Raw genomic sequence first — 25,504 nt, forward strand, 5'->3', positions numbered from 1 at the left:
TATCAAACCTCTGCAACTAATCCAGAACGCATGCACAATGCACGTCACACCTCTGTTTATCAATTTGCATTGGCTACCAATAGCCAGGTAGCCAAAAGGTATTAATGTTTGCCTACAAAACCACCACTGACTCTGCACCCCTTTACCTAAATTCATTACTTCAGACTTATGTGCCTCTAGAAACTTGTGTTCTGCAAGTGACCGTGCTTTATTGTGCCATCCCAGAGAGGCACAAAATTACTTTCATCGACTTTTACATTAAATGTTCCCTTAGCCATCTTCAAGTATCGGCTAAAAACACACCTTTTCCATCTTTATTTGATGCTCTAACTCTAGCACTCTCTATTCTAATTCTATTCTTTAAAAAAAAAGAAAAAGAAAAAAACTTGCTATTTCATTTATTGTTATTTTTATTAATTTTTTTTCAATTGTCAGTCCTAATACATGTTCAATATGTGATTTGATTTTGATATGATTGTCTGTTTTATACACTCTTGCTTGAACACCAATACCTACAGCTGTTTTCCTTTCTGTTCCTGGTGCAGTTATCTTGTTCTCACTTTCTTATTTTTGTCTTTATTCTCAGGAGGTTTTTCACAGACTTTACCTGATCTACACGGTGGGCTACTCCATCTCTCTGGGATCACTTATGGTGGCGACAGTCATCCTAGGAAACTTTCGGTAAGAAAAACCCACCTCCTTGTTTTCACAGGGAAAGGATTGACGAAGCCCTTCACAATGAAGAATCTAAAAAAGCAATTTTAAGGGCTTTTCCCTCAGTCTGGGGGCTGTGCAGAAATTATATTGCTTGGACAAAAATGGCACATCAAACAAGACGTCTATGCATAAAATATCCTGGCATTGCTTTTTTACTTGATGTTTTACTTTCTTTTTTTCTCTCATCGATTCATAGAGTCTTTGCATAGAACCTGCCAGCATTTGCAGCTTTAACACTACCATTATTCCTGCTGAACTACAGAACTATTTTGCAGAAATTTCATCAATTCAAGACCATAAATTATACATTTGTTTTTAACAAAAGCTAAGTAGTACTTTTTTGTCAATTTGTAAAACAATTAGGCATAGACAAAATCAGAAATGCGATATATAAACTCACAAATGCATGAAAAGTCAGAATCGTAAGATATAAAGATGAAAAGCCATAATTGAGCATTTATATCTTGCAATTCTGACTGTGTTTCTTGTAACTGCAAGTTTATATTCCTCAATTCAGATGTTTTTTTTCTTGAGATTGTGAGTTTATATTCCATAATTATGGCTTTTTCTCACAACTGTGATTTTATACCCCCAAAATTCAGTTTATATCCAGCATTTCATTTTTTTCCTCACAATTGCGAGTTTACAATCTGCAATTCAGCCTTTCTCTTCTAATTATGAGTTCATATCCTGCAATTTTCACTTTTGTCTTGCAAATTGAGAGTTCAGAGCCAAAATGCTTTTTTGCAGAGTTGCTTTTCCTCCACAGCATTTGCTGCTTAAATATTGCAATCTGCCAATAAATACAAAGACATGTGGATTGCTTAAACACCACAGAAGTGTGAAATTGGTCTTAATCAGGGTTCTTAGGCTACAATCTAAATACAATATACATGCCCCATTTTGTTGACTAGATTTGTTTACTTGATGCAAGTTTTATGATATCCACATGTAGACTTTGTTCATGTAGATGCATTTATCAAAGACTCCAGCTGAATGTCTGCTAGCTGCCAATGTTTACACACTGGTTTGACGGAGAAATTAGTTACAATAAACTAAATGACTTTGAGTCTTTTTTTTATGTTGAGTTGATGTGTAACGGGGCCAACAAGACGTGAGACGTGCGGATCCAAGTGCAGGCTTTTATTTATAAACATAGTCAATAAACAGGCAGGGTCAAACAACGGCAAACAGGTATGGTACGGGCAAGACACAGAGCAATCCTAGGGCTAGCGAGAGTCGACGATCGGCAAACAATATCCAACAGGGCAAGGCAGAGAGATAGTCCAGGTATACGAGCAGTAGTCCAAGAGAGGTGTAAACAGAGTCCAAACAGCAAGACAAAGGGTAAATCCAGGAAACACAGGCAAGAATCAAAACACTAGAAAACAAGGCAAGACTATGACAACAAAGAGGGTTCCGTATCGCAGCTAAAACTAGGAGGGTTATAAATGCAGAACAATACCGGAACTAAACAGAAAAACACAGAATGGCTCGGTAAGGCAGCTAACACTAGGGGAGTGATAAACGCAATACAATACTCGGCAGAGAGGAAGAGGAAGTCCATGGTTTATGTAGGGTGTGCGATCAGTGCAATCAGCTGTGTGTCGTCAGTGCAATGGATGATGGGATTTGTAGTCTGAGGTGGCGTGCAACAGTTAGCTTTTGTCCCTATGTTAATACATTATTATGCTACAGTATGTACAAATAATGAGTTCCTCATTCATCAACCTAACTGACATACAGTTTTAAACCAGTAGTAAAACAGTTGTTAATGGTTATCAGGAGTAATTAGTTATCACTGTAGATTAGATAGTGGCAAATACTAAATTAAAAGCATCTTTATCAGACATTAATTGCTAATTGCATTAATACAAAATATATTTGAAGAGTTCAGATGCAAAAGCCGTTTCTTCTAAAATGAGCATTTGTATCAGGCTCCGGTGTGTAGGGTCAGTAATTTCACTTTAATGGCAATGAATAGGTTATTTGCATTGCCATTAAAGTGAAATAACTGAACATCAACATAGGAGCCTGAGAAAAATGCTCATTTATGAAGAAAATTTCAAATGGCACTTAGAGGCTTTTTCTTCTGAAGTCTTCAAATATGTATATATTAAATGTGAAATTATGTGAGATTATTATTGTGATTAATTAAAAAAAAAGTTTGATTATTTAGTTTTAATCGATTAACAGCACTTAATTTGAATTTGTAAATTACAGTGACAATCACTTTTTGTATATAGCCTATTAATTTATTAACAATGTATTGTTTATCTGTAAATTAACTACAAATGAATAGTTTGCAAATTCATACTGTATTTGCTGTATACCAAATTTTACCTAAACTGTCACATTTGATGTATGAATGACCCCGTTGTGCTCGTGTTTCAGGAATATGACACAATGGTTCAGGAGTTAATGTTTTTGCAAGTGTGCTGAAAGTGACTATTTTACTTTTAAAACTTCAATAAAATGTTGTATTTTGACTTGACTGAAGCGATCGGTTTTCCAAATGAACTGCATCAAGTGAATGTTTCTCTAATAGTTGACCCAGCGTGTGTACTGGCCCTTTTTCAATATTAAGACATATGAGTGCATTTATTACTTTTGCGTTCAATCGTTCCATATTCATTGCTAATTAATGCAAAGAGGTTCCCTTCGTTATTTATCCAGCGGGCTTATTCAAATAAAGGGTCGGGTCGTGTGCGGAACGAGCTGCTGACAGGTACCAGATTAGCTTGACTCGGCTCCAGTGCTCCGTGTTGTTAAGAGCCAGCCATTGCCTGGGCACCAGGAAGTGCAGATCAGGAAAATGACTTTAATAAGGGTTCGTTTGGGCCGCTGCTGATGCGCTGCCAGCGTTTCCAAGCTCTGCGCTCACAGTGTCAGTAGTATGGTCTCAGGTGCATGGGCTCCAGGACATCAGCCATGCAGCACGGTGACTCTCAGACATTAGCTCCAGTGTTTGAGGCACGCTTCGAGAAGCCAGGATCTACACGGATTGGCTCTCCGGAGCTTCCCGATCAATAGTTCCCAATGGGATGGTGGTTAAACAGCAGTTATTCTAATGACGAGGAGGCAAGCGATTCCACACAGCTGCTCTAAACCTCTCCAGAGGAGCGAGAGGAATAACAAAAATAAACCCAAAATGTTTCATATTTCAACACGCCTGGCTGAAAAAGAAGAGACTGGACTGAACACCTGAAGTGTGCATTTTCAGAGAATTAGTAAGAAATGACATGCATACTGATACTGATCCTGAATGGATACTGATCACAAAAGAAAATTACAACTGTTCGGTTCAGTTTGTTGCTACAATGACAAAAAGGTTTAAAAGTTACAGTTTTAGCTTTAGTGATTTAACAATGCTCGTCAGTCTCAAAATGATTAGGATGGCGGGTTTGCTTTTCACAGAAGCAGAGTGCGCATTACAGTGCAAAGTGTCAGTTTTATGGTTAAAAGAATTTGAGGTAAGATGGAAGTAGTAAAACATCTAATGCTTGACAACTGTTTTATGACAGAAATGTTAAACAACTGTCAGTAATATCCAGTGATGCAAACTATTCAACTTTATTTTAAATTCAAATTTCAACATTTGAATTGAAAATAGGGTATCATTTTCATGATTCATGTAGTTCCTGTCTGAATGTGACGAGATAAGAAACTTTTTGCATTGTTTACAAATAAGTTACAACAAATTGGATGTGGTTGTGGCCTTGGTTGACTTTTTTTGTGGCTTTAATTCTTTTTTTTATTATCCTTAATTTGAAACCAACTTTTATTAATCTAATTTCTAGTAGAACTTTCTGTAACACTTTAGATTAGGGAGCACATATTCTCTATTAGCTGTGTTTTCCCTCAATAAACTCCTAATTTGTTTATTGGTAGTAAATAAGGTAGATGTTGTTGTAGTTGTGTTTAGGTATGGGCTAGATTTAAGGGATCTAGAATATGATCGTGCGGAATAAGACATTAGTATGTGCTTTAAGTACTAACAAACAGCCAATATATGCTAGTAATTTGCATGCTAATAAGCAACAAATTAATAGTGAATAGCGTTTCATAAACTAAAGAGTTACCCAACCATCTCTAGTACAGGTGGCCATGGAAAACCATTGAATTTCAAACATGTGATTTCCAGGCCTGGAAAAGCCATGTAAATTAAATCTTAAAAAGGCATGAACATGCCCTGAATGCCCTGAACATTTGTATAGTTGTATAGTATAAAACCGTCCAGTTCTAGTATTTTGAAATGTTTCTTTGGCTTAAAAAAAAAAACATTTCTGAGTGTGACAAAAATTTGTTTTATAAATCCATATGCAGTCATCTAGGATCTTGATATAAAAAAGGTCAAACACCATGATAAGCTTTAACAGCACATCTAAGACCTTATTCTAACATTTAGGGCAATGAAACTAAACCGCTACTTATGCCACCTACACATTGCATTATTTTAGCCCTGATTTTCCTCCCAGAGTTTGAGATTGCCAACAAAATCAGATGCAAAACAGTGCTTGTTCACATGACAAATGCTATGTTTGAATTATAAAAGCCTTGATCTGAGAAAAGATTATTCACAAAGATCGACAACTGTTTAGTGTGAAAAGAACACCAATCCAATGACTTTTGCACTTACTGTTGATCTGCACTTCCTGTTTACAATATTGTCATATCTGTAGTGTTAACATGATATGTAAATATCATGGATATCATCCATACAGGTATATTTCGACAACTCGCAACCACTCAGTAAATCACACCAACAATCATAATAATACTGACAATTAATTTTAATTCCATGCTATCTTTAAAATATCACACACAATCTGTGGTGATTGGACCAAAGCAAACACCCACAATTATTACTGACCAGTGGAGGTTCTGAAACCATTTTTGAAATTGTTCTCTAATAGCACAAATTGATCAGTGATTCCCATGAGTTGATCTTGTTTGCTATCTGTGTTATTTTAGTGCAGACATTTAGGTGCCTGTAGTCTTTTAGTTGACGTCAATACTGTATCCTTTTGAGACAAAAGTGCCCTTTGACATTAGCTCCGATGGCTAATGTGATCTCATGAATAACCATACAGTATGCATTTGGCTCTAGCACATGTATAGTTTTGTATGTTAGCGTAAGCATTGAAACATACAGGATGGATTTGTTGGCAGCATCTAAAACGCAAACATATTTACACGTGAACAACTGTAGCAATGTACAAATGTTTATGAATCTTTTCAGGTTTATTGAATACTGAATTGAGTTGGGAATATCCATACAATTGTAACGTATCTGTCACATGTCGGTTTTCATTTCAGTTCTATTTTGCCTTCACTTGGTATCTCCTGTCAATCATTAGTTAATCATCCTTTATCCTGTCCACCTGTGTTTAATCAATTATCTTGTTTGCTCCTTTGTTTCCGTTTGCTTTAAAAGACCTGAGTTCTCCCCTAGTTTTTGTCTGTTCTTAATGTTAATAAATGGTGTAAGTGAGTTGAAGCTAATTAAATGGATTCCTGTTTCTTTACTCCTTTTTCGTCCGCTCGACGTTCATCTACAACCACACAGACCGTAACAGAAGAACAGACCATTACCGTGAACGACAGCATGCAGAGGAGGCGGTTAGTTTTGGTTCCCCGGAAAGGAGCTCCGGAGATCCACAGCTCGCTTCCCCTGTCCGCCACGAGTTGGTGGATTCCGCCCGCGGCAAATTTGTTTTCGCCCGCGGCGAAGAGGAAACCGCCGTACAGGGCGATGAACGTTGCGCCGTCCACGGCGAAGATGGATCCGCCACCTACTTCGGCTCCTCCCGAGCCGCCGAAGGAGGAAGCTCAGGTGCCGGTGGGAATACTGGTAGTTTATGAGGGAATGTCTTGGACTCCAGTGCCTGCTCCTCGCCAGTGCCCTCCAGTGCCTGCTCCTCGCCAGTGCCCTCCAGTGCCTGCTCCTCGCCAGTGCCCTCCAGTGCCTGCTCCTCGCCAGTGCCCTCTAGTGCCTGCACCTCGCAAGTGCCCACCTGAGTTCCCGCTGGTCCCGTCCAGCCGTCCCGAGTTCCCGCTGGTCCCGTCCAGCCGTCCCGAGTTCCCGCTGGTCCCGTCCAGCCGTCCCGAGTTCCCGCTGGTCCCGTCCAGCCGTCCCGAGTTCCCGCTGGTCCCGTCCAGCCGTCCCGAGTTCCCGCTGGTCCCGTCCAGCCGTCCCGAGTTCCCGCTGGTCCCGTCCAGCCGTCCCGAGTTCCCGCTGGTCCCGTCCAGCCGTCCCGAGTTCCCGCTGGTCCCGTCCAGCCCACCTGAGTTCCCGCTGGTCCCGTCCAGCCCCGCGCCTCCCGTGCGCCCTCTAATGTCCGCGCTGCAAGAGCGCCCTCAAGTGTCCGCGCTACAAGAGCGCCCTCAAGTGTCCGCGCTGCAAGAGCGCCCTCAAGAGTCCGCGCTGCAAGAGCGTCCTCAAGAGTCCGCGCTACAAGAGCGCCCTCCTGCGTCTCCGCTGGTCCCGTCCAGCTCTCCTTCGTCTCCGCTGGTTCTATCCAGCTTCGCGCCTCCCGTGCGCCCTCAAGTGTCTGCGCTGCAAGAGCGCCCTCAAGTGTCGGCGCTGCAAGAACGCCCTCAGGAGTCCGCGCTGCAAGAGTGCCCTCCTGCATCTACGCTGGTCCCGTCCAGCTCTCCTTCGTCTCCGCTGGTTCCGTCCAGCTCCGCGCCTCCAGAGCGCCCCCTAGTGCCCGCTCCTCCAGAGCGCCCTCTAGTGCCCGCTCCTCCAGAGCGCCCTCTAGAGCCCTCTCCTCCAATGTGGCCCCCAGAGGGGAACTTTCCCAAAGAAATTTTGGGGGGGGGCCATATAGTCCCAGTCTGTGTGGCCAGGCCAAACGCCAAGGCCACAAATGACCCAGATCCGCCAAGGCCGCCCGAGGACCCCGATCCGCCATGGTCGTCCAAGGACCCAGATCCATCAGGGCCTCCCGAGGACCCCGATCCGCCATGGCTGCCCGAGGACCCCGATCCACCATGGCCGCCCGAGGACCCAGATCCGCCATGGCCGTCCAAGGACCCAGATCCATCAGGGCCGCCCGAGGACCCCGATCCGCCATGGCCGCCCGAGGACCCCGATCCACCATGGTCGCCCAAGGACCCAGATCCGCCATGGCCGTCCGAGGACCCAGATCCGCCATGGCCTCCCGAATCTCCTGATCCGCCATGGCTCCCCGAACCTCCTGATCCGCCATGGCCTCCCGTGTCTCCTGATCCGCCATGGCCTCCCGAATCTCCAGTCCTGCCATGGCCTCCCAAGGCTCCAGATCCGCCATGGCCTCCCGAATCTCCAGTCCTGCCATGGCCCCCCAAGGCTCCAGATCCGCCATGGCCTCCCGAATCTCCAGTCCTGTCATGGCCTCCCAAGGCTCCAGATCCGCCATGGCCTCCCGAATCTCCTGATCCGCCATGGCTCCCCGAACCTCCTGATCCGCCATGGCCTCCCGTGTCTCCTGATCCGCCATGGCCTCCCGAATCTCCAGTCCTGCCATGGCCTCCCAAGGCTCCTGATCCGTCCTGGAGGCTCCCCTGTCCTATCCTGGTCCTGCTCCAGCCTCCAGGACGCCCGCCCCCCCCCTCCCCGATGTTACTGTTACGGTGCGGGACGCACCTTCCGGGAGGGGGAGATACTGTAACGTATCTGTCACATGTCGGTTTTCATTTCAGTTCTATTTTGCCTTCACTTGGTATCTCCTGTCAATCATTAGTTAATCATCCTTTATCCTGTCCACCTGTGTTTAATCAATTATCTTGTTTGCTCCTTTGTTTCCGTTTGCTTTAAAAGACCTGAGTTCTCCCCTAGTTTTTGTCTGTTCTTAATGTTAATAAATGGTGTAAGTGAGTTGAAGCTAATTAAATGGATTCCTGTTTCTTTACTCCTTTTTCGTCCGCTCGACGTTCATCTACAACCACACAGACCGTAACAACAATAGTATATTATAACTAAAACATTTGTCACTGTGCATATTTACATTATAACTGTGCATTATATTATAACTTTTTACATTATTGTTATGTGGTTAGCATTAGGTAGAGGTGGGTGAAGAGCAAACTATAATTTACCTGCACAAATATATTTACAGTGTAATATAAGGAATTTGGTGTAGATTTTTTAACGTTAACAGCTGTAATGTAAATATTACTTACAAATACTTATGAATTTTCATGAGATCATTTCTTTCAGAGGACTGCAAAAAATCTGGAGGGTCTTTTACTTAATAGACTTGCTCCGGTCAAACTAGTTTGAGAGAGTATAAACAAACCCAAAGGGAATTTGGGAAACACATGCTTGCAATTTTGTTTTTATAGCTTACTTTTTGAGCCCTACATTTTCAACATTTGTGCTTTCTGAACCTTTTAAATCCAAAGAATGTGTTACAGTCAGCAGCAGACTCATCTGGCTCTAATTAAGATCAGTATTGTTCTTCTAGCCTCTGTGAAATGGCAATGGAGAGCAACTAAACACACACACACAAACAGCTCGAAGTATATGCTATTGTACTGTACTAATCTGCAAAATTCTGGTCTGTGATTTCATGTACCTTGATACCTCACAATGTTTACTCCTGATTATAAAATAACCCCTGTTTGACTTAATTTCTTTTTTTTCTCTTTTGTTCTTCAGGCGGCTACACTGCACCAGAAACTACATCCACATGCACCTGTTTGTATCGTTCATGTTGAGGGCCGTTAGTATATTTGTGAAAGATGTGGTGTTGTACTCTGGTGCCGCTCTGCAGGAAATGGAGCGCATCACTGTGGAGGATCTCAAATCCATCACAGAAGCCCCTCCTGCCAACAAAACCAAGTTTGTAAGTGCAGCACACATACCATCATATCTATCAACGAAGCCCATAACAGAGGAAACTCACATTGTGTTGTTGCCATAGTAGTAGTAGTTTGGGAGCATCGTTATCCTCTGAAGACATTTGTTGTTGACTTGCCACTAAGACCCTCCTGTAATTTCCACATATGTATGTAACCAGGAAACAAGGTTTTCAATTAAGCTTTATGTAATTAACTTCCTTTTTAATTAAACATTATAATTAGGACTATTATAGTAACTATGGTAGTTGCTCAATACCTAGTAACAGGAAAGATTATGGATATTCTCGTTTGGCATGAATATGGGTCCCAAGAGATATAAAGAGACTATGATATAATAGAGAGTCATCCAGCAGCAACCCAGTTCCCTTTCGATTGAGGTTCACACTGCATTGTGTCAGTAGCTGATGCTAGGGGGAGACACCTTTTTCCAAAAATACTGATGCCCTATTGAATCCCACCAGTGTCTCACACTGGCCAATGGCATTGGAGTGTGCCAAATATTTGAATAAATATTTTAATGCTGTCATTTTTAATTGCACATCATAGGCTTGCTATTTGATTTCACTTATGTTAATTTGGTAACATTTTAGTTTAGCGACCAATTCTCACTATAAACCAGTTGCTTATAGTAGCATATCACTAGCATATTGCTGTTTATTTGTACTTATAAAGCACATATTAATGCCTTATTCTGCAGGACCATATTTTACATTCCTTAATCCTATCTAATACATAAACTTAACAACTACCTTACTAACGATTAATAATGCAGCGAATGAGGAGTTTAATGAGGCAAACGTCATAGTTAATAATTTGTTAATAGTGAGAATTGGTCCCCAAACTAAAGTGTGGCCTACCTCTCTATTTAGGGGAAGTTGTGGCCTAATGGTTAGAGAGTCGGACTCATAACCTAAAGGTTGCGAGTTCGGGTCTCAAGTCCGGCAGGAATTGTCGGTGGGGGGAGTGAATGTTGAACGCTCTCTCCACCTTCAATACCACGACTGAGGTGCCCTTGAGCAATGCACCGAACCCCCAACTGCTCCCCGGGCGCCGCAGCATAAATGGCTGCCCACTGCTCCGGGTGTGTGTTCACTACTGTGTGTGTGCACTTTGGATGGGTTAAATGCAGAGCACAAATTCCGAGTATGGGTAACCATACTTGGCCATATGTCACGTCACTGTCACAAAAATGTTGTGTCCATTGAAAATGTTGAACCTGGGGCCTTAGAGTAATGGCATCTCATCCCCTCTTCATACTTGTAAATGGCTGGTGTAACAATAAAGCTCTCTTGAATCTTGAATATAAAAGGCACCAACACCAAATCCTCAGAATCTTTCTCATTCAGACAACTGGTGGACGAGAAGCCTTGGAATATCTTGACACCTTCTGCAGGAAACAACATTCCAGTGATCCAGTCATTATCTTTCTGTGATCCATTGAAGAAGAGTACTGATACATTCACTTGTGGACTCATTGATTCAGATGTCAAGCTGTGAGTGGCCCTAATGTAAGGGTCCTTCTTCCAGTCATCTGGCTTGAGAGCTGTCTTTTCTCCCTTTGGGAGATTCCACGTGGAAGCCGCATTTGATGTGACAGGCTGCCCTCACTGTGAGGGAAATGATTCTCAGGATGCTGCTCTCTAAGCTTGCTCTTGTTATGGAAGATGAGCTAGTTTCATAGGTTGTCCCACTGCTTTCATTTTTCTGTTCTCATGAACTGCAGAGGAAGAGCAGTGGAGCCATGAAGTAAAGCAAGAGGCTTTAAGTGAAGAGCTCACGTCAGCTCAGGTTCTTTGTGCTCCTCACTCCCCCAGTTTTGCATCCTACCCCATTATTTTAATTTGAGCTGATCTCTACCCCTGCTTGGGAGATCGTGATTTGGTCACATTTGGCAGATTGGGGGATGAGGATGATGCCATGTCAATTGGCAGCCTGACAAGGAAAGATTGTCAGAGTGAACTGGAGGGCTTGAGTAGATGACACAAAAATATCCTGCATTTACTGAGCAAAGCTTTCGACAAGCTTGGCCTTGAGTGGTCTCTTCAGGTTCAATCTGTTCATAGCTGTTTGGATGAATGGTTTCTGCAGTCGGGCCACCACCACATAGCCACCTCACAGAGGTCTGCTCCATTCTTCCTAGAGGTGCATAAAGAGCTGATAAAAAGCTGTATTGAATTTGTGCCCTGCTTTTACAATGCTGGACGGCACTGTCTGTTGGGGGTATGACAATACACATGGACAAGAATGACTCGAGCCCGTAGCATTGGTGTTGCAAGTGACAAAGATGACAACGCAGTCTATCGACCACAACCACACAATGGAGAGTCTTATTTTCTTTGACTGCTATCTGTGGCTAAATTTGAAAGACTGTGAAAGCCGTGAAAGAAAGCTGTGCTTTTAGATGCTCCTTTCAGTGTGATCAGTGACTATAGCAGGATTTACAGAGATTCACAGCAGCAAAAAAAAAAAAAGTTTATTTGGTTTCTACCAAAGAAACTCAGCTTGACCCCTGACCTGACTATACTCTCAAAAAGAGCCTGAGCCAGCTGTCTAGCTTATCCAAAGCCACAGGGACTCGGCTTCTCACCTGGTGTGCTAAGAGGAGTTGTTCTTGCCAATGTTCTGCATGAGCCGGCTCTAAAATGAGCCCGTTCAGTGCTTGCATTTTCTCATCCCCCCTCATTTCAAAATGGAGAGGTAGATTGATGTGTTATGCTCAGGATTGTCCGTGTGCAATAAAAACATCAAAAAGGGCATTTCTCCTCTTACACGTACTCAAACTCACACTGCATGTCACGGTTTTCTGATTATTACTTTAAGGTGAAATTCTTTCGCTGTTGCCCCAAGGTAAAGAGGGGAAAGGTTATCTGACAACCTCACCTTAACTAAAGTGTGACCAAAACTCATTCATCTGGTGTCGTGTGTGAGAACCACAACATTTTGGTTTCCTACGTGAGGCCTATTACAGCACTTTCCCAGTAGGGAATGGGTGAAATCTGTATGCTGAACTGCCTCAACAATTGGCTGTTGATGGCCCAAAGAGAGACAAAATTGTGCAAACACATAGACGAAAGGCTACTTTCATTGCCTTATGTGGTGCTTTTTGGGCACTAGTGATCTGATGTTGCTTTTTATAATATTAATAAGCACTATAGTGAAAGGTGCATCATGCAGATGCACTGGGACACATCATCAGTAATGTATCTTGGGGTCATTGAGTGTTTCAGGTCTTTCAACATCATACACCCTCACCCAGGCGACCCAGCCAAGGACCCTGTCCTGTGTCCCAGCAGCATTTGCCTATGATTCGGCACTATTAATCCAAAGCCACTTTCTTTGCAGCTTCAGTTGTGCCAGTAATTCTGCTTATACTAACATATTATGATGAATGGCTGGCTACTTCAAGGATTAGTTCACTCCAGAATTCAAATTTCCTGATAACCCCCATCTCATCCAAGATGTTTATGTCTTTCTCTCTTCAGTCAAAAAGAAATTAAGGCTTTTGAGGAAAACATTCCAGGATTTTTCTCCGCACAGTGGACTTCAGTGGTAGCAAATGGGCTGAAGGTCCAAATTATAGTTTCAATGCAGCTTCAAAGGGCTCTGCATGATTCCAGCCAAGGAATAAGGGTCTAATTTAGTGAAACGATCAGTCATTGTCTAAAAAAAAATTATATACTTTTTAATCACAAACTTCAGGCATTATGTAATCATGCTGGAAAGGTCACATTTTTCCTAGCAGAAGAAATATTTTGTCTTTCAAAAGATTTAGGGTGTTTTCACACCTGTAGATCGATTGCTTTGTTCCGAAACAGGGTTTAAAATTATTACAATGTTGCTTTTTATTCTTGGTGCGGTTCGCTTCTGGCGACATGGCAAAGTTTCTAAACGGACCAAAATTGTTAATACAAGTCACGTGCGAATAAACCTCTCATTGGTCAAAGTTCCACGGAGCTAAAATGATTCATTTGGAAAGAGAGGCAAACAAACTCTCTCTCCCTCACATACATATACACACACACACACGTCAGGATGGAACGACAACAGCTTTGAGGGCTTATTGTTGTTGTTTTTTTGGGGTTTTTTTTTTTGTAGCTGTCAATATATTTATTAATTTATCATTTTGAGCAGGAGTCCAGGATTCATCGGCAAAACATTGTTAAAACTTCTCCTACTTCTCCACACTTGTAAACACTGGGTCCGGACTTCCGCCTGCGTCACACATGACCTTTCCAACGTGACTAAGTAATGGGTCATGGACGCACATTGCAGAGCTAGTGCAAGACAAGCATTTGTGGTTAAAAAGTATGGACTTTTTTCTTTAAATGACCAATTGCTTTGCTAGATAAAACCTTTATTCCTTGGCTGGATTCGTGTAGAGCCCTTGAAACTGCATTGAACCTGCAATTTGGACCTTCAACCCATTGATCCCCATCGCCTTTATCGAGAAAACTACTGAATTGTTATCCTCAAAAACCTTAATTTCTTTTCAACTAAAGAAATAAGAAAGACATGAACAACTTGGATGACATGGGGGTGAGTAAATTATCAGGAAATTTGAGTTCTGGAGTGAAGTAATCTTTTAAAGGTAGGGTAGGCGATTTCGGAAAGGCTAGCGATAGCAAGTTAGCGTTGAAAGCAAGTTCCCCACCTTCCCTGCAAAGCCACGCCTCCTCCAAAACACATGAACGCAGTCTGTCAGAGCAGAGACTAACCTGAATCACAGTGAGAGACAGCGTTGGTGCAGGATTGAATACAATGCTGTCAGATTACCTCATGTCTCATTCACTGCTGAGAAAACATTATAGTACAAAGTGCTATAGCGCCTTTCATTCTCACTTGAACACACTGATGACATATCATGTCTGCGTAAACAGGGTGCGCAGAAGTATGCAAATACATATTTGACAGGCAGGCAGGACAGCCTATCATAATGTTTGGGCCGAACATTTTGATTGGACAAAGTTTTTTGGGTCCTACGCCTTCCACAGATGATATAAATACATATAAATACATTTAGACCACTTAACTTAATGAGTGCTATTGAGATGTGAAGAGACTTTCAACCAGCATAACAAAAAATGTTTTTGAACCAAATCACCTACCCTGCCTTTAACTGCTGCTTATATGTTTATATATACTTGTACATATTGTGTTTATATGTACAAGTGTTTAGTGTAAAATATTCCTCCAAAGACACCACTCTGTGGGTCAGTTCTATGCTGGTAATGCAGCATGATTGGACACTGTTCCCCAAATGATCAGCTAGCGATGCAATGAACCAAATTCAAAAGGGAATGTCTGTGGTTACTCTCGTAACTTCAGTTCCCAGAGAGTTCAATGGCTGCTATTGTACTTTAACTATCAGTAGAGCTGCCAGTTATTCCTCAGTCATTTCTGAGGATTTGGCACAGCTTTATATAGGGTGAGAGCCGCTTCCATTTGGCGCACTTGAACGCCATTGGCCAATCCAAGACACTGGTGTGATTGGCCAGCAGTATTTTTGGAGAAAGGTAGTTTCCCATAGCACTAGCTAATGATGCCACATCTCGTTTCCTCATCTCAAGGCACAGAGGCAACCACTCACATTATATTTAGAAACTTATTTTAAATTGTCCTTCTCTTTTAACTATACATTTAGATTTTTGAGGGTGAGTCAAGTTACACGTAGCTTGTATCTCAAAACCAAATTAAGGTGAAATAGGCACACATGCCTCTAATCAATATGTGCTGAATCGATTTTTCTTTACCCTTCAAGATTGGCTGTAAGGTGGCTGTCACTCTCTTCTTGTACTTCTTGGCGACTAATTATTACTGGATTCTGGTGGAAGGCCTGTACCTGCACAGCCTTATCTTCATGACCTTCTTCTCAGACAGGAAGTTCCTTTGGGGCTTTACTCTGATTGGCTGGGGTGAGTAAACAATCTTCTTCATGTAAACTAATTTCCAATACACAACAGTAGGGCATAATTATTTGGCTTCTGGCTATAGACACCAAATCATACAAACAATTTCATTAATGCTTTCTTCGAACATCTTCTCCAGTTAATTTGAAATAGGCTATCAATTGTGCTATTAATTTGTGTATCAAGCAGATTTTACTCTGGAAGAACAGCAACAGTTACTTTGAGGTATTGCTAATTGTTTCCAGTGCAGCACAGTGGCATGTGCTATATATTTTGGAGACAGCAGCAAATGTGTCTGGATATACTTTGGACTCCACGGCTCCTGCATTGTACACACTGTGCAGAAAAGTTGAACATGCACAGCGCATACAATGTGGATGCTGTGGAGCTAAGCCACTTCTCTGTTGCTAAATGTTGCAGATGTTACTAGTGTTGCAGAGCCAAGGCTCAACTATAAACTTTTTTCTGCTGGTCCAGTACTACTGTATATGGTTTGATAGCATTATCACCACCACCAACTCAACAATACAATGAAATGAAATAAAATAAAATATTTGAATGTATTATTATTATTATTATTAATTAGAACACAAGAACAAATAATACAATTATTTATTACTTTATTTACTTGCAATAATTACTGGAAATCATACAGAAAAAAAAAAAATCCCTGAGGGTTCTTCTGTATGTAGCAATTTGAAAGTGAAGGTCACTAAGTGTTTCACTAAACAAGTTTCATTAAACAGGTGTTCCTGCGATGTTTGTGACCATCTGGGCCAGTATGAGAGCCACTCTCGCTGACACTGAGTAGGTGTTAGTGTTTGAAATCTTTTGCCAATATTAACATGTGTACATTTAGACAGGAATGCAATATTAATTCAGCTTGTGGAACAAATAAAATATTCTCTATGTGGTAAATAATGTATGCATGCTCAGGACTTTTGCAAAATACTCTAGAAATAAAACACAGTATACTGTTTATTAAATATTAATAGGATGTCTGGATTGAGCCTTCTAAAAGTGACTGATCTGGTTTATGATCTACAGGTGCTGGGATTTAAGTGCAGGAAACCTGAAATGGATAGTGCAGATCCCTATTCTGACAGCAATTGTTGTAAGTTTCCATAAATAAAATAAATTCAGAAGTAGTCATAATTATTTTGATAAATATTTTTAGATTTTAAAATCATGAGAAGTGTAAGCCGAGTCAACTGTGTACAAATTTGACGTGTGTCTCAAGTAAATTGCAAATATAATATTTATTTGTTTGCCAATTTTCAATTTATTTGTAGTTCCTTTAATGTGAATGCAGTTATTTCATCTGTCTGTTAAATTATGATCTGTTAAATTAGTGTATGTACTTCTCCCCCCAAAAGGTAAATTTTTTGTTGTTCCTGAATATAATTCGAGTCTTGGCAACAAAACTTAGAGAAACAAATGCAGGAAGATGTGACACCAGACAACAGTATAGGTAAGATTTTTTTAACATTTCAACATCTGAAATATACACTACCATTTGAGATTTTTTATGTTTTTGAAAGAAGATTCTTATGTCCACTATGGCTGCATTTATTTGATCAACAATACAGTATATAGTAATAATATTAATATTTAAAATAACTGATTTCTATTTTAATATATTAAAAAATATATATAATATATATATATAAAGTAGTGTTAAGTGTTAAATCTTAAGTGTTAAATGGCCCTTAAGAAATCATTCTAATTTGCTGAAGTGGAAACCATAACTTTTTTTCCCCACAAGATTCTGTGAAGAATAGCCTGTATTTGAAATAGAAATCCTTTGTAGCATTATAATGCCTTTACGGATATTTTTGATCAATTTAGTGATCTTTACTGAATAAAAGGTCAATTACTTGAAAACAAAAATCCTACTGACCCCAACATATACTTTGGTTATTAATCTTTTTGTTCTCTTTTTCTTTATGCCACAGAAAGCTGTTAAAATCGACGCTGGTCCTCATGCCGTTGTTTGGGGTTCACTATATTGTGTTCATGGCAATGCCCTATACAGAAGTGTATGCGGTGCCATGGCAAATCCAGATGCATTATGAAATGCTCTTTAACTCATTCCAGGTAATATTTAAAAAAAAAACAAATAGACAATTAATATTGTACAAAGACACCAAAATATTTTACTATTACTTGTATAATTATATTTTAAATTCATGCTCTATTTTCTAGGGATTCTTCGTTGCAATTATATATTGCTTCTGCAATGGGGAGGTAAGAATGGACTTTTATATAATTGTTTATAATTAATTATTTTCACTGTGTGTATCACTTCGCTTATGTCGGTACATTCTAGACAGGCTACCAGGTTAGTATGTGTTTTAGTGGTGGGGATTTTTTAAATAGCATGAACCTGCAATACTGCAGACTTCAGTTACAGGACCACAGTCCTAGGACTCTAGCTTTTTGCTAGTAATAGCACTTTATACAATTTTATAGCACTTACTATTAAATTCTCAATTTGCATTATTAATTTTCAGAAACAATTTACTGCTTTAATCATTTTATTTAATTGTTATATTCACAACCCCCAATCCTAAACATAACTGAAATATTTGTTAGATCATGTTATTTCTTTCTTAATGATCCTACATCGCTATTTTAATATTAAAATGAATTGATATGTGTAGACATTTACATAACTAAAGTATTATAAAGTATTAAAAATAGTAAAATTATTCTTAGTTCATGTTAACTAATGTGTTAATTTATATGTAACTATATTGCATTGTTACTGATACATTAAATAAAGTAATCATTCAAAATTTGACCCTATAATATCATGCACTTTCCCAACTAAACCTAAACTAAATTTTCTTCACTGAATAGTAAAAATTACCTTTTTTGTTTTCTTTTTCTGGCTCACAGTGCATTCACTGGTGATTTAAGTGCATTGTTCTTAATAGCTATATTTATTTATTGGGTGCATTTGTTTGATCAATGGCACACAAGAGATTTTTAGGCACTCTTTTTTCCCCTTATTTAAGTACATACTGCTGTTTTGTAAAAGCAAAATCTGTGATTACCTGTGGCTGAATCCTGTTGTTTTGTCCATAAACATATTGCAGTTCATCGTACTCTAGTGTGCTTTTGTCAGGAACATTAATGAGTTAATTTAAGTGACTGTGAAGAAGCAGTAAATGTGTATCTTAAAAACGGCAAGAATGTGTATCTCCTATTTCCAGAAGAAAAATCACTAGGCTTGACCAGAATATGAACCTTTGAGAAAACACTGGGTCTGCCTTTCATTATTATTTGCAGGTATTTATAGAAGAATTTAAAAAAGGTGTAACAACTTGTTTTAAGCAATGGGTAGATTACTCACAAATTGTAGTTTGTTACTGATTCCGAATTACATGACAAAAATTGTAGTTCCCTTTCAGTCGGTCACTATGAGTCACATCGGTGACCGACGAATTGGGATCTCGCTTCGAGAGACCAGTCTACTTTGAGTGTAAACTAAACGAGCCAATGCACATTGGCATGTGATGATTGCATCCAGCTGCCGCTGATCACAGCGTGAGCATAAATAGGCAGCGGGGGCAACGCATACCAGCTTTTCGCTTCGGAGCCGAGCGACATCATCGTTCTGCTCCTGCCAAGCTTTGTGTGAGAACGACGAGTTCAACCCACTCTAAGGTAGCTTTCGTGCTGGCGGACGGCGCTTCAGTGGTGGTCGTTCCTGTGTCGAGTGGGTTGTGCACTTCAGCACCTAAAGGAGCATTCACGAGTGCATCTTTTTAAAGACAACGTTGTGTCTTGCTATAGACAACGTACCACCTGTGCGTTTCTGGATGCAGTCTTTACCTGGTGCCGGGTGATGGTCACGATCGCTCACGTGCCCGGGCATTAAACACGCTGTGGTGGCGTTCGTGGATGAGTCATGTTCTCATTGCGGGTAGATAATCTTCTCGGAGTAGCAGGACAGGCTTTCTTAAATAAGAAAAAAAGACATAGGCCTGTAACCAAATTAGGCTACGTTTATTTTCATATTAAATATTTCAACACACCATTAGATATGGCATTAAGCGCAACTTGTGTAGATTTATGTAGTAAAAAGGCTTGCTTCCTTTGGTGTATATTTGTATACTTTTGCCATCTATCAATCTCAGCATGGGTTAATTTTGTCGCTAAACATTTGCCTCACTAAGGTTAAATTATGCCAGGTCTTTCTTTGGCCTTCACTCTGGAAGTGATCTGTTGATTCTGCTAAACACATCTGTTATTACTGCACTTTCTTCAGGCTAAAGCACCGAGGGACCTGAAAGAGTCCGGAAGTTCTGAAAGAGCCCACACCGCAACTAATCTCGCACTCCGAGCGATGAAGGTCACCGCAAGTTCTCTGGGTCGTGCGATGTCCACTGCTCATTGCCGAGGGCGGCCCCCTGCATACACCCCTCCCCCCTGCCGCACCGCATCTGCAGCAGCCTCCAGCCAAGCAGTGCCGTGGAGCCGGACGTAGGCAGTCTGCCCCGCCCGTCCCAAGATGGGGCCCTGCGTTCCACCTTACTGCCCCACTGCCGGTATGGCGGTGGTTCGCTGATCCCTATTGTACGGTATCTGGGTGCCTGGCTAGCCCGTCTAGCTGTCTTCTGCAGACCATCAGCCTCGGCTATACGATTCAATTCACCCAGCATCCCCCCAAGATCAGCAGCATCCGCTTCACATCAGTGAAGGCGGACAATGTTCCTGTCTTGCTTGCGGAGTTAGCAGTCATACTGGCGAAGGACGCGATATAGAGCCAGTCCTTCCAGCCGATATGATGACAGGGTTTTACAGCCCCTACTTCATTGTACTCAAGAAAGGCAATGGATTACGACCAATCTTGGAACTGCGTGTCTTGATCCGGGCACTTCACCGGTTACCGTTCAAGATATTAACGCAGAAATGCATCTTCGGGTGCATCGTCCCCGAGATTGGTTTGCAGCTATTAACCTGAAGGACACATACTTTCATGTGTCGATCCTTCCGTGCCACAGACCATTTCTGCGGAGTTCGAAGGACGTCCCTGTCCCTTCGGGCTGTCCCTGTCCCCCGTGTCTTCATGAAAGTTGCAGAGGGGGCTCTTGTTCCCCTCAGAGAGCAAGGTGTTCGCATCCTCAACTATCTTGATGATTGGCTTATACCAGCACAGTCTCGGGATCATTTGTGCGAGCACAGGGACCTGGTGGTCCGCCACCTCATTGAGTTGGGTCTTTGGGTTAACTGGGAAAAGAGCAAACTATCCCCAACGCAGAGGATCTCTTTTCTCGGTATGGAGTTGGATTCGGTCAAACAGACAGCATGCCTCGCAATGGAACATGTGCAGTCGGTGCTGAACTGCTTGAATTCATTCATGGGCAGGACAGCGGTCCCACTAAAACAATTTCAGAGGCTCTTGTGGCATATGGCAGCTGCAGCGGCAGTTACACCGCTGGGGCTGCTTCATATGAGACCACTTCAGCACTGGTTTTATGGCTGAGTCCCAAGGTGGGCATGGCAGCGCGGCACTCACTGGGCCCAAGTTACACTGGCCTGCCACCAAACCTTAACCCTGTGATCAAACCTTGCATTTCTCTGGGCAAGAGTGCCCCTAGAGATGCCCCGGTTAGTGTCGGCCAACTAAAACTGCTCCAGAGTGTCCGTACTGTAGACCCTGTTGAGCTCCTCCATCACCCTCGGTAGCCAGATGTGGCGGAGCGTCTGGCGCCAGACTCTCACTCGATGAATCCATGGGAGCCGGTAGAGGGCTGGGTGCCATGGATCCCATATATGTAAATTCCACGGTATAGCTCAGAGACTGTGTTTCCCCGGCAGACTTCTCTGCCATTTCCCAAGAGGGTTACAATCACTTCTAAATATTCCATATGCACCTAAACGGTTGTCCATATGTGTAAGTGCTTCCGAAACCTCCTTCGGGAAGGATGGGGCTTCCGCAGCGTTCCTGTTACAAGTGTTATCCAATCTCACTGAGTGGGTAGGGCTACGACAAAAAGTGACTGGGCTTCTTGTTGTGAGCCTACACTAAAAAGGGACGCAGGAGGCTCGCACAAGACACTGGAAGGGGCAGCATCCATGGTGCTTTTGTAGAGATCCCAATTCGTCGGTCACCAACCTGACTCGGAGTGACCGACTGAAAGGGAATGTCTCGGTTACGTATGTATCCCTTGTTCCCTAAAGGAGGGAACAGAGATGTCACGTCCCATCACCACAGCTGCTGTACCACCGCTGAGCGGCCGGGTTACTGGTCAAAGTGAGATGCCCATTCGTCGGTTACTGACGTGACGTTTCCGTTCCCTCCTTCAGAGAACAAGGGTTTCATACGTAACTGAGACGTTAGTCTTGTAATCCATTATTTAACACATTTTAGGTAATATAATCAGATTACTTTTACATTATTTTTTACTCAGTTTGCTTGTTACATTGATTTTAATAGGATAATGTTGTACCATATTGATATAATTCAATTATAAAAATTTTACATTTTAAAAAAATATTTTAAAAATAACTATTAAAATATTACACTTACAAAAAAATATTAAATTATTTGCTTACCTCCATGTCATGTGAAAATTAACCAATCGTCAGTGAACCGTGAACAAGTATTATCTCTCGTCTTCGTCCTTCACTCACCCCCCACACCACTGCTATCCTCGTGCACTCCCTCGTCACCTCCCGGATTGATTATTGCAATTCGCTTCTCTATGGTCTTCCTAATAAATCCCTCCAGAAACTGCAGCTCCTTCAAAACTCTGCAGCACGGATCATAACTCAGACTCCGAACTTTTTCCATATCACTTCTACTTTACAACAACTCCACTGGCTCCCCATAAAACAAAGAATTAACTTTAAAATACTCCTCATTACATTTAAAGCACTTCATAGTCTGGCCCCTTCTTATATCTCGGATCTTCTTCATATTGTTATTCCAGCTCGCACTCTTCGTTCTTCCTCTACTCTTCAGCTTTCTGTTCCACCCGTTAAACTTGTGACCATGGGCCGCAGAGCATTTGGTTGCGCTGCTCCCCAGCTCTGGAATTCCCTCCCCCCAGATCTCCGTGCCATAGACTCTCTTCCGTTGTTCAAATCTAGACTCAAGACTTATCTGTTTCGTTTGTCTTACATCGATTAGTCATGTACTTACCTTGTCATGTTGCACCTTGTTTTAACGGTTACCTGCTCTGACGTTTTAAGTGTATTTTGTTCGTTGATTTGTACAGTGTCCTTGGGTGTCCTGAAAGGCGCTTTCAAATAAAATGTATTATTATTATTATTATTATTATTATTTGATTATTAACTTAATAGAATCTTGAAATCAAAAAGAAATCATGTAAATATGTGCATTTTAATGTGTTTGAAAGACAAAAATCTTCAAAAGGCATAGTAATACATGGTTAAATAACACACTAATTGATAATTGATCATTCAGAAACCATTAATATGATAATCAGTAGTTGTTGCAGTGCTGAAATGTTGAGAAAACACAGATTTTTGTTAATCCAGTGGTCAAATGCCGGAGCCACCTGACTAGCGACTGGTCTTTGCTTGAATGTCCACACAACTGACAGATTTTCTGAATGCATATAAGCAGTAGGCTATTTTAGAAAGGAACATTTAAAATGTGAAAAATAAGAATTAGGAAGAATCAATAAATTATAAATAATTTATTTATATTGTGTGAATATGTAATCAATACAAAAGCAACTGTAATCGGATTATGAGTATTTCAAAATGTAATCTACAAGTATGTCATTTTTAGATTCTGATGACATAATCCAGATTACATGTAATCAGTTACTTCCCATCTGCTTGTTTTATTCACATTTATTCTCATTCTTATCACTCTTTAGGTCCAAGCAGAAATCAAGAAGTCATGGAGTCGGAGGACGCTCGCTCTGGACTTCAAGAGAAAAGCCCGGAGTGGCAGTAACACGTATAGCTATGGACCCATGGTGTCTCACACCAGCGTCACTAACGTGACCGCACGGGGCCCTCTGGCCCTGCACCTCAACACCCGCCTGGGGCCTGTCTCCCTCAACGGCCACCAGAACCTCCCGGGATACGTGAAGAACGGCTCGGTCTCTGAGAACTCAATCCCGTCCTCGGGACAGGAGCTCCATATACAAGAGGAAGAACCTTCGAAGAACTTCCAGGCGGAAAAAACCATCCCGGTTGTGGAGGAGGAAAGAGAAACAGTCATGTGACTACACAAACCTTAATAAAGACGATGAAAAATTTGGAAGGATTAGAAAGTCCTTTGTTTCTCAGGATTTCCTCACAATTTGGGTTGTGGGACCATCTCAGATGTACAGTTGGACCTAATGGACCAGATATGATCCGTGTCTGTTAAATGAGCCACAATGTTCTTGCAAGACTGGAAGCTACTACAGACACCAGGCCATCTTCAGCAGTATTCGGAGGATGAGAACAGATTTTGTGGTGAACGCATTGTGAACATAAAACACATATATCAAATATTTTTGATCAGCACTAATATTATTTACAGATGCAGCTGCCAGTAGGGACACTCTTTGTGTTATGATAGCAGGTTTTTGTTAGTAGAACGTGCTATTTATATGTCTTTATAAGCCTTGAGCGGTTGTGTCTCGTTTATCAATGTGTTTAATCAGTAGATTTGCCAAATCTTGCCAGACTGTCTTTTTTCTTCATGAGTGAATTCCCTCTGAATCTGTGTAGATTTATACAGTACAAGCTTGCATTATTGCCAGTGATGATGAAGTGATTGTTGCCAGTGGTGAAACGTCAAATAATTTTGTTATTAGGATCAACACATACAAAGCATAAAAGAGAAATTCTGTCTGCATTTTTCATTTTCAGGGTCATTTTTGGCTGCCTTAACCATTGCAATTTAGCATAGATTATAATACTGTTAACTGCTGCCATTTTTATCATTCAAAGTGGAAAATCGGTCTGCCCCCCATACAATCATTTCATCATAATGTGTCATGTATTACTGTATATGAGAAGCTGAATCTAATTTTTTTACAGCCATAAGGAAGAACAAACTGAAGTCAGTATTGTAGGTTTAGAGGCTCATGGTCTGTTATGTATAATATAATGCTGCTTTTTGTTACTCCATGTATATATGTCAATATTGTGTTTACACGTGTCCACACAGTTATGAGCTAAATGTTCCTCTGCTTTGTTTTAGAATGTAATACTGATATGGAAAGACTGTAATCCATGATTTTATATGTTGGCAGTTCAGTATACAGCAGTACAGATGCTGAAAAAAAGCCTAAATTCAGATGGTTTTTCATATTTCATATTTCAAGCAATTCGTGTTAGCTAAATTCAAACCATTACTCGACAAAATAAACTTTAACAAAATATATACATATGCATTCTGCTTTTCTTTACATAACAACCGTTTGAATTTGAGGACATTCCAATCATGTTTTTACCATTAAATGTAATCTGTATATGTATTTTCAGTTGTATTATTTATAAAATGTCATCTATTTTTGCACTTTTTATGCCTTGGTACTCAATAACATTTGAGACTGTTTGTTTTAGATATTAACAGGGATTGATTTGAAAATAACTGCTTGAATGATGGATGTGCAGTTCTGTTCAATATTGAGGATTCATTACAGATCAATCAGTCGAGAAATTGATCTTATTTTACTGCTTTGAATATCTCTGCTTTACTCATGTTTTATTACATATTTTTATTACATCCCGTCATTCTTCATGTCCTCAGTATAGAAGTGTTTTTGACCAAAAATGAATATTCTGAAAAACCTTCTTTGCTTTCTTTCTGCAGTGGGCCTCCTTTAAAATATTTTTAAAAAGGAAAGTTTTTTTGTTGTTGTTGATGTTTATATGTTATGTTACATAAATGCAAACGAACTTTTCTATGTACACCGGTGTTGTGTATTTTAGTGCTGATCATGTGTATCATGTGAATAATAAATGAAAATGTATAATTAACAGAGAATCATTTATTGTCAATATTTACAATTTACAATAAAATAAATTTGCTGTAAATGTGCTTTATA

At 40.9% G+C, this 25,504-nt stretch overlaps 1 protein-coding gene across 1 annotated transcript in view; it reads left to right on the plus strand.

Annotated features, from left to right (window-relative positions):
- LOC306846541 (parathyroid hormone/parathyroid hormone-related peptide receptor-like) overlaps positions 1–25,490 on the plus strand; it is a 126,859-nt gene extending 101,369 nt beyond the window's left edge. Inside the window, exons 5-13 of the mRNA XM_079379987.1 lie at positions 587–681; positions 9,362–9,548; positions 15,323–15,476; positions 16,217–16,277; positions 16,518–16,584; positions 16,847–16,941; positions 17,426–17,567; positions 17,676–17,717; positions 23,333–25,490. Of these exons, the coding sequence (XP_079236113.1) occupies positions 587–681; positions 9,362–9,548; positions 15,323–15,476; positions 16,217–16,277; positions 16,518–16,584; positions 16,847–16,941; positions 17,426–17,567; positions 17,676–17,717; positions 23,333–23,686 (1,197 nt within the window). The 3' untranslated portion in view covers positions 23,687–25,490. The remainder of the gene's footprint in view (positions 1–586; positions 682–9,361; positions 9,549–15,322; positions 15,477–16,216; positions 16,278–16,517; positions 16,585–16,846; positions 16,942–17,425; positions 17,568–17,675; positions 17,718–23,332) is intronic.
- Positions 25,491–25,504: the final 14 nt, after the last annotated feature.

The sequence above is a fragment of the Barbus barbus genome, assembly GCF_936440315.1.
Source record: "Barbus barbus genome assembly, chromosome: 26".
NCBI classification, from domain to species: Eukaryota; Metazoa; Chordata; class Actinopteri; order Cypriniformes; family Cyprinidae; genus Barbus; species Barbus barbus.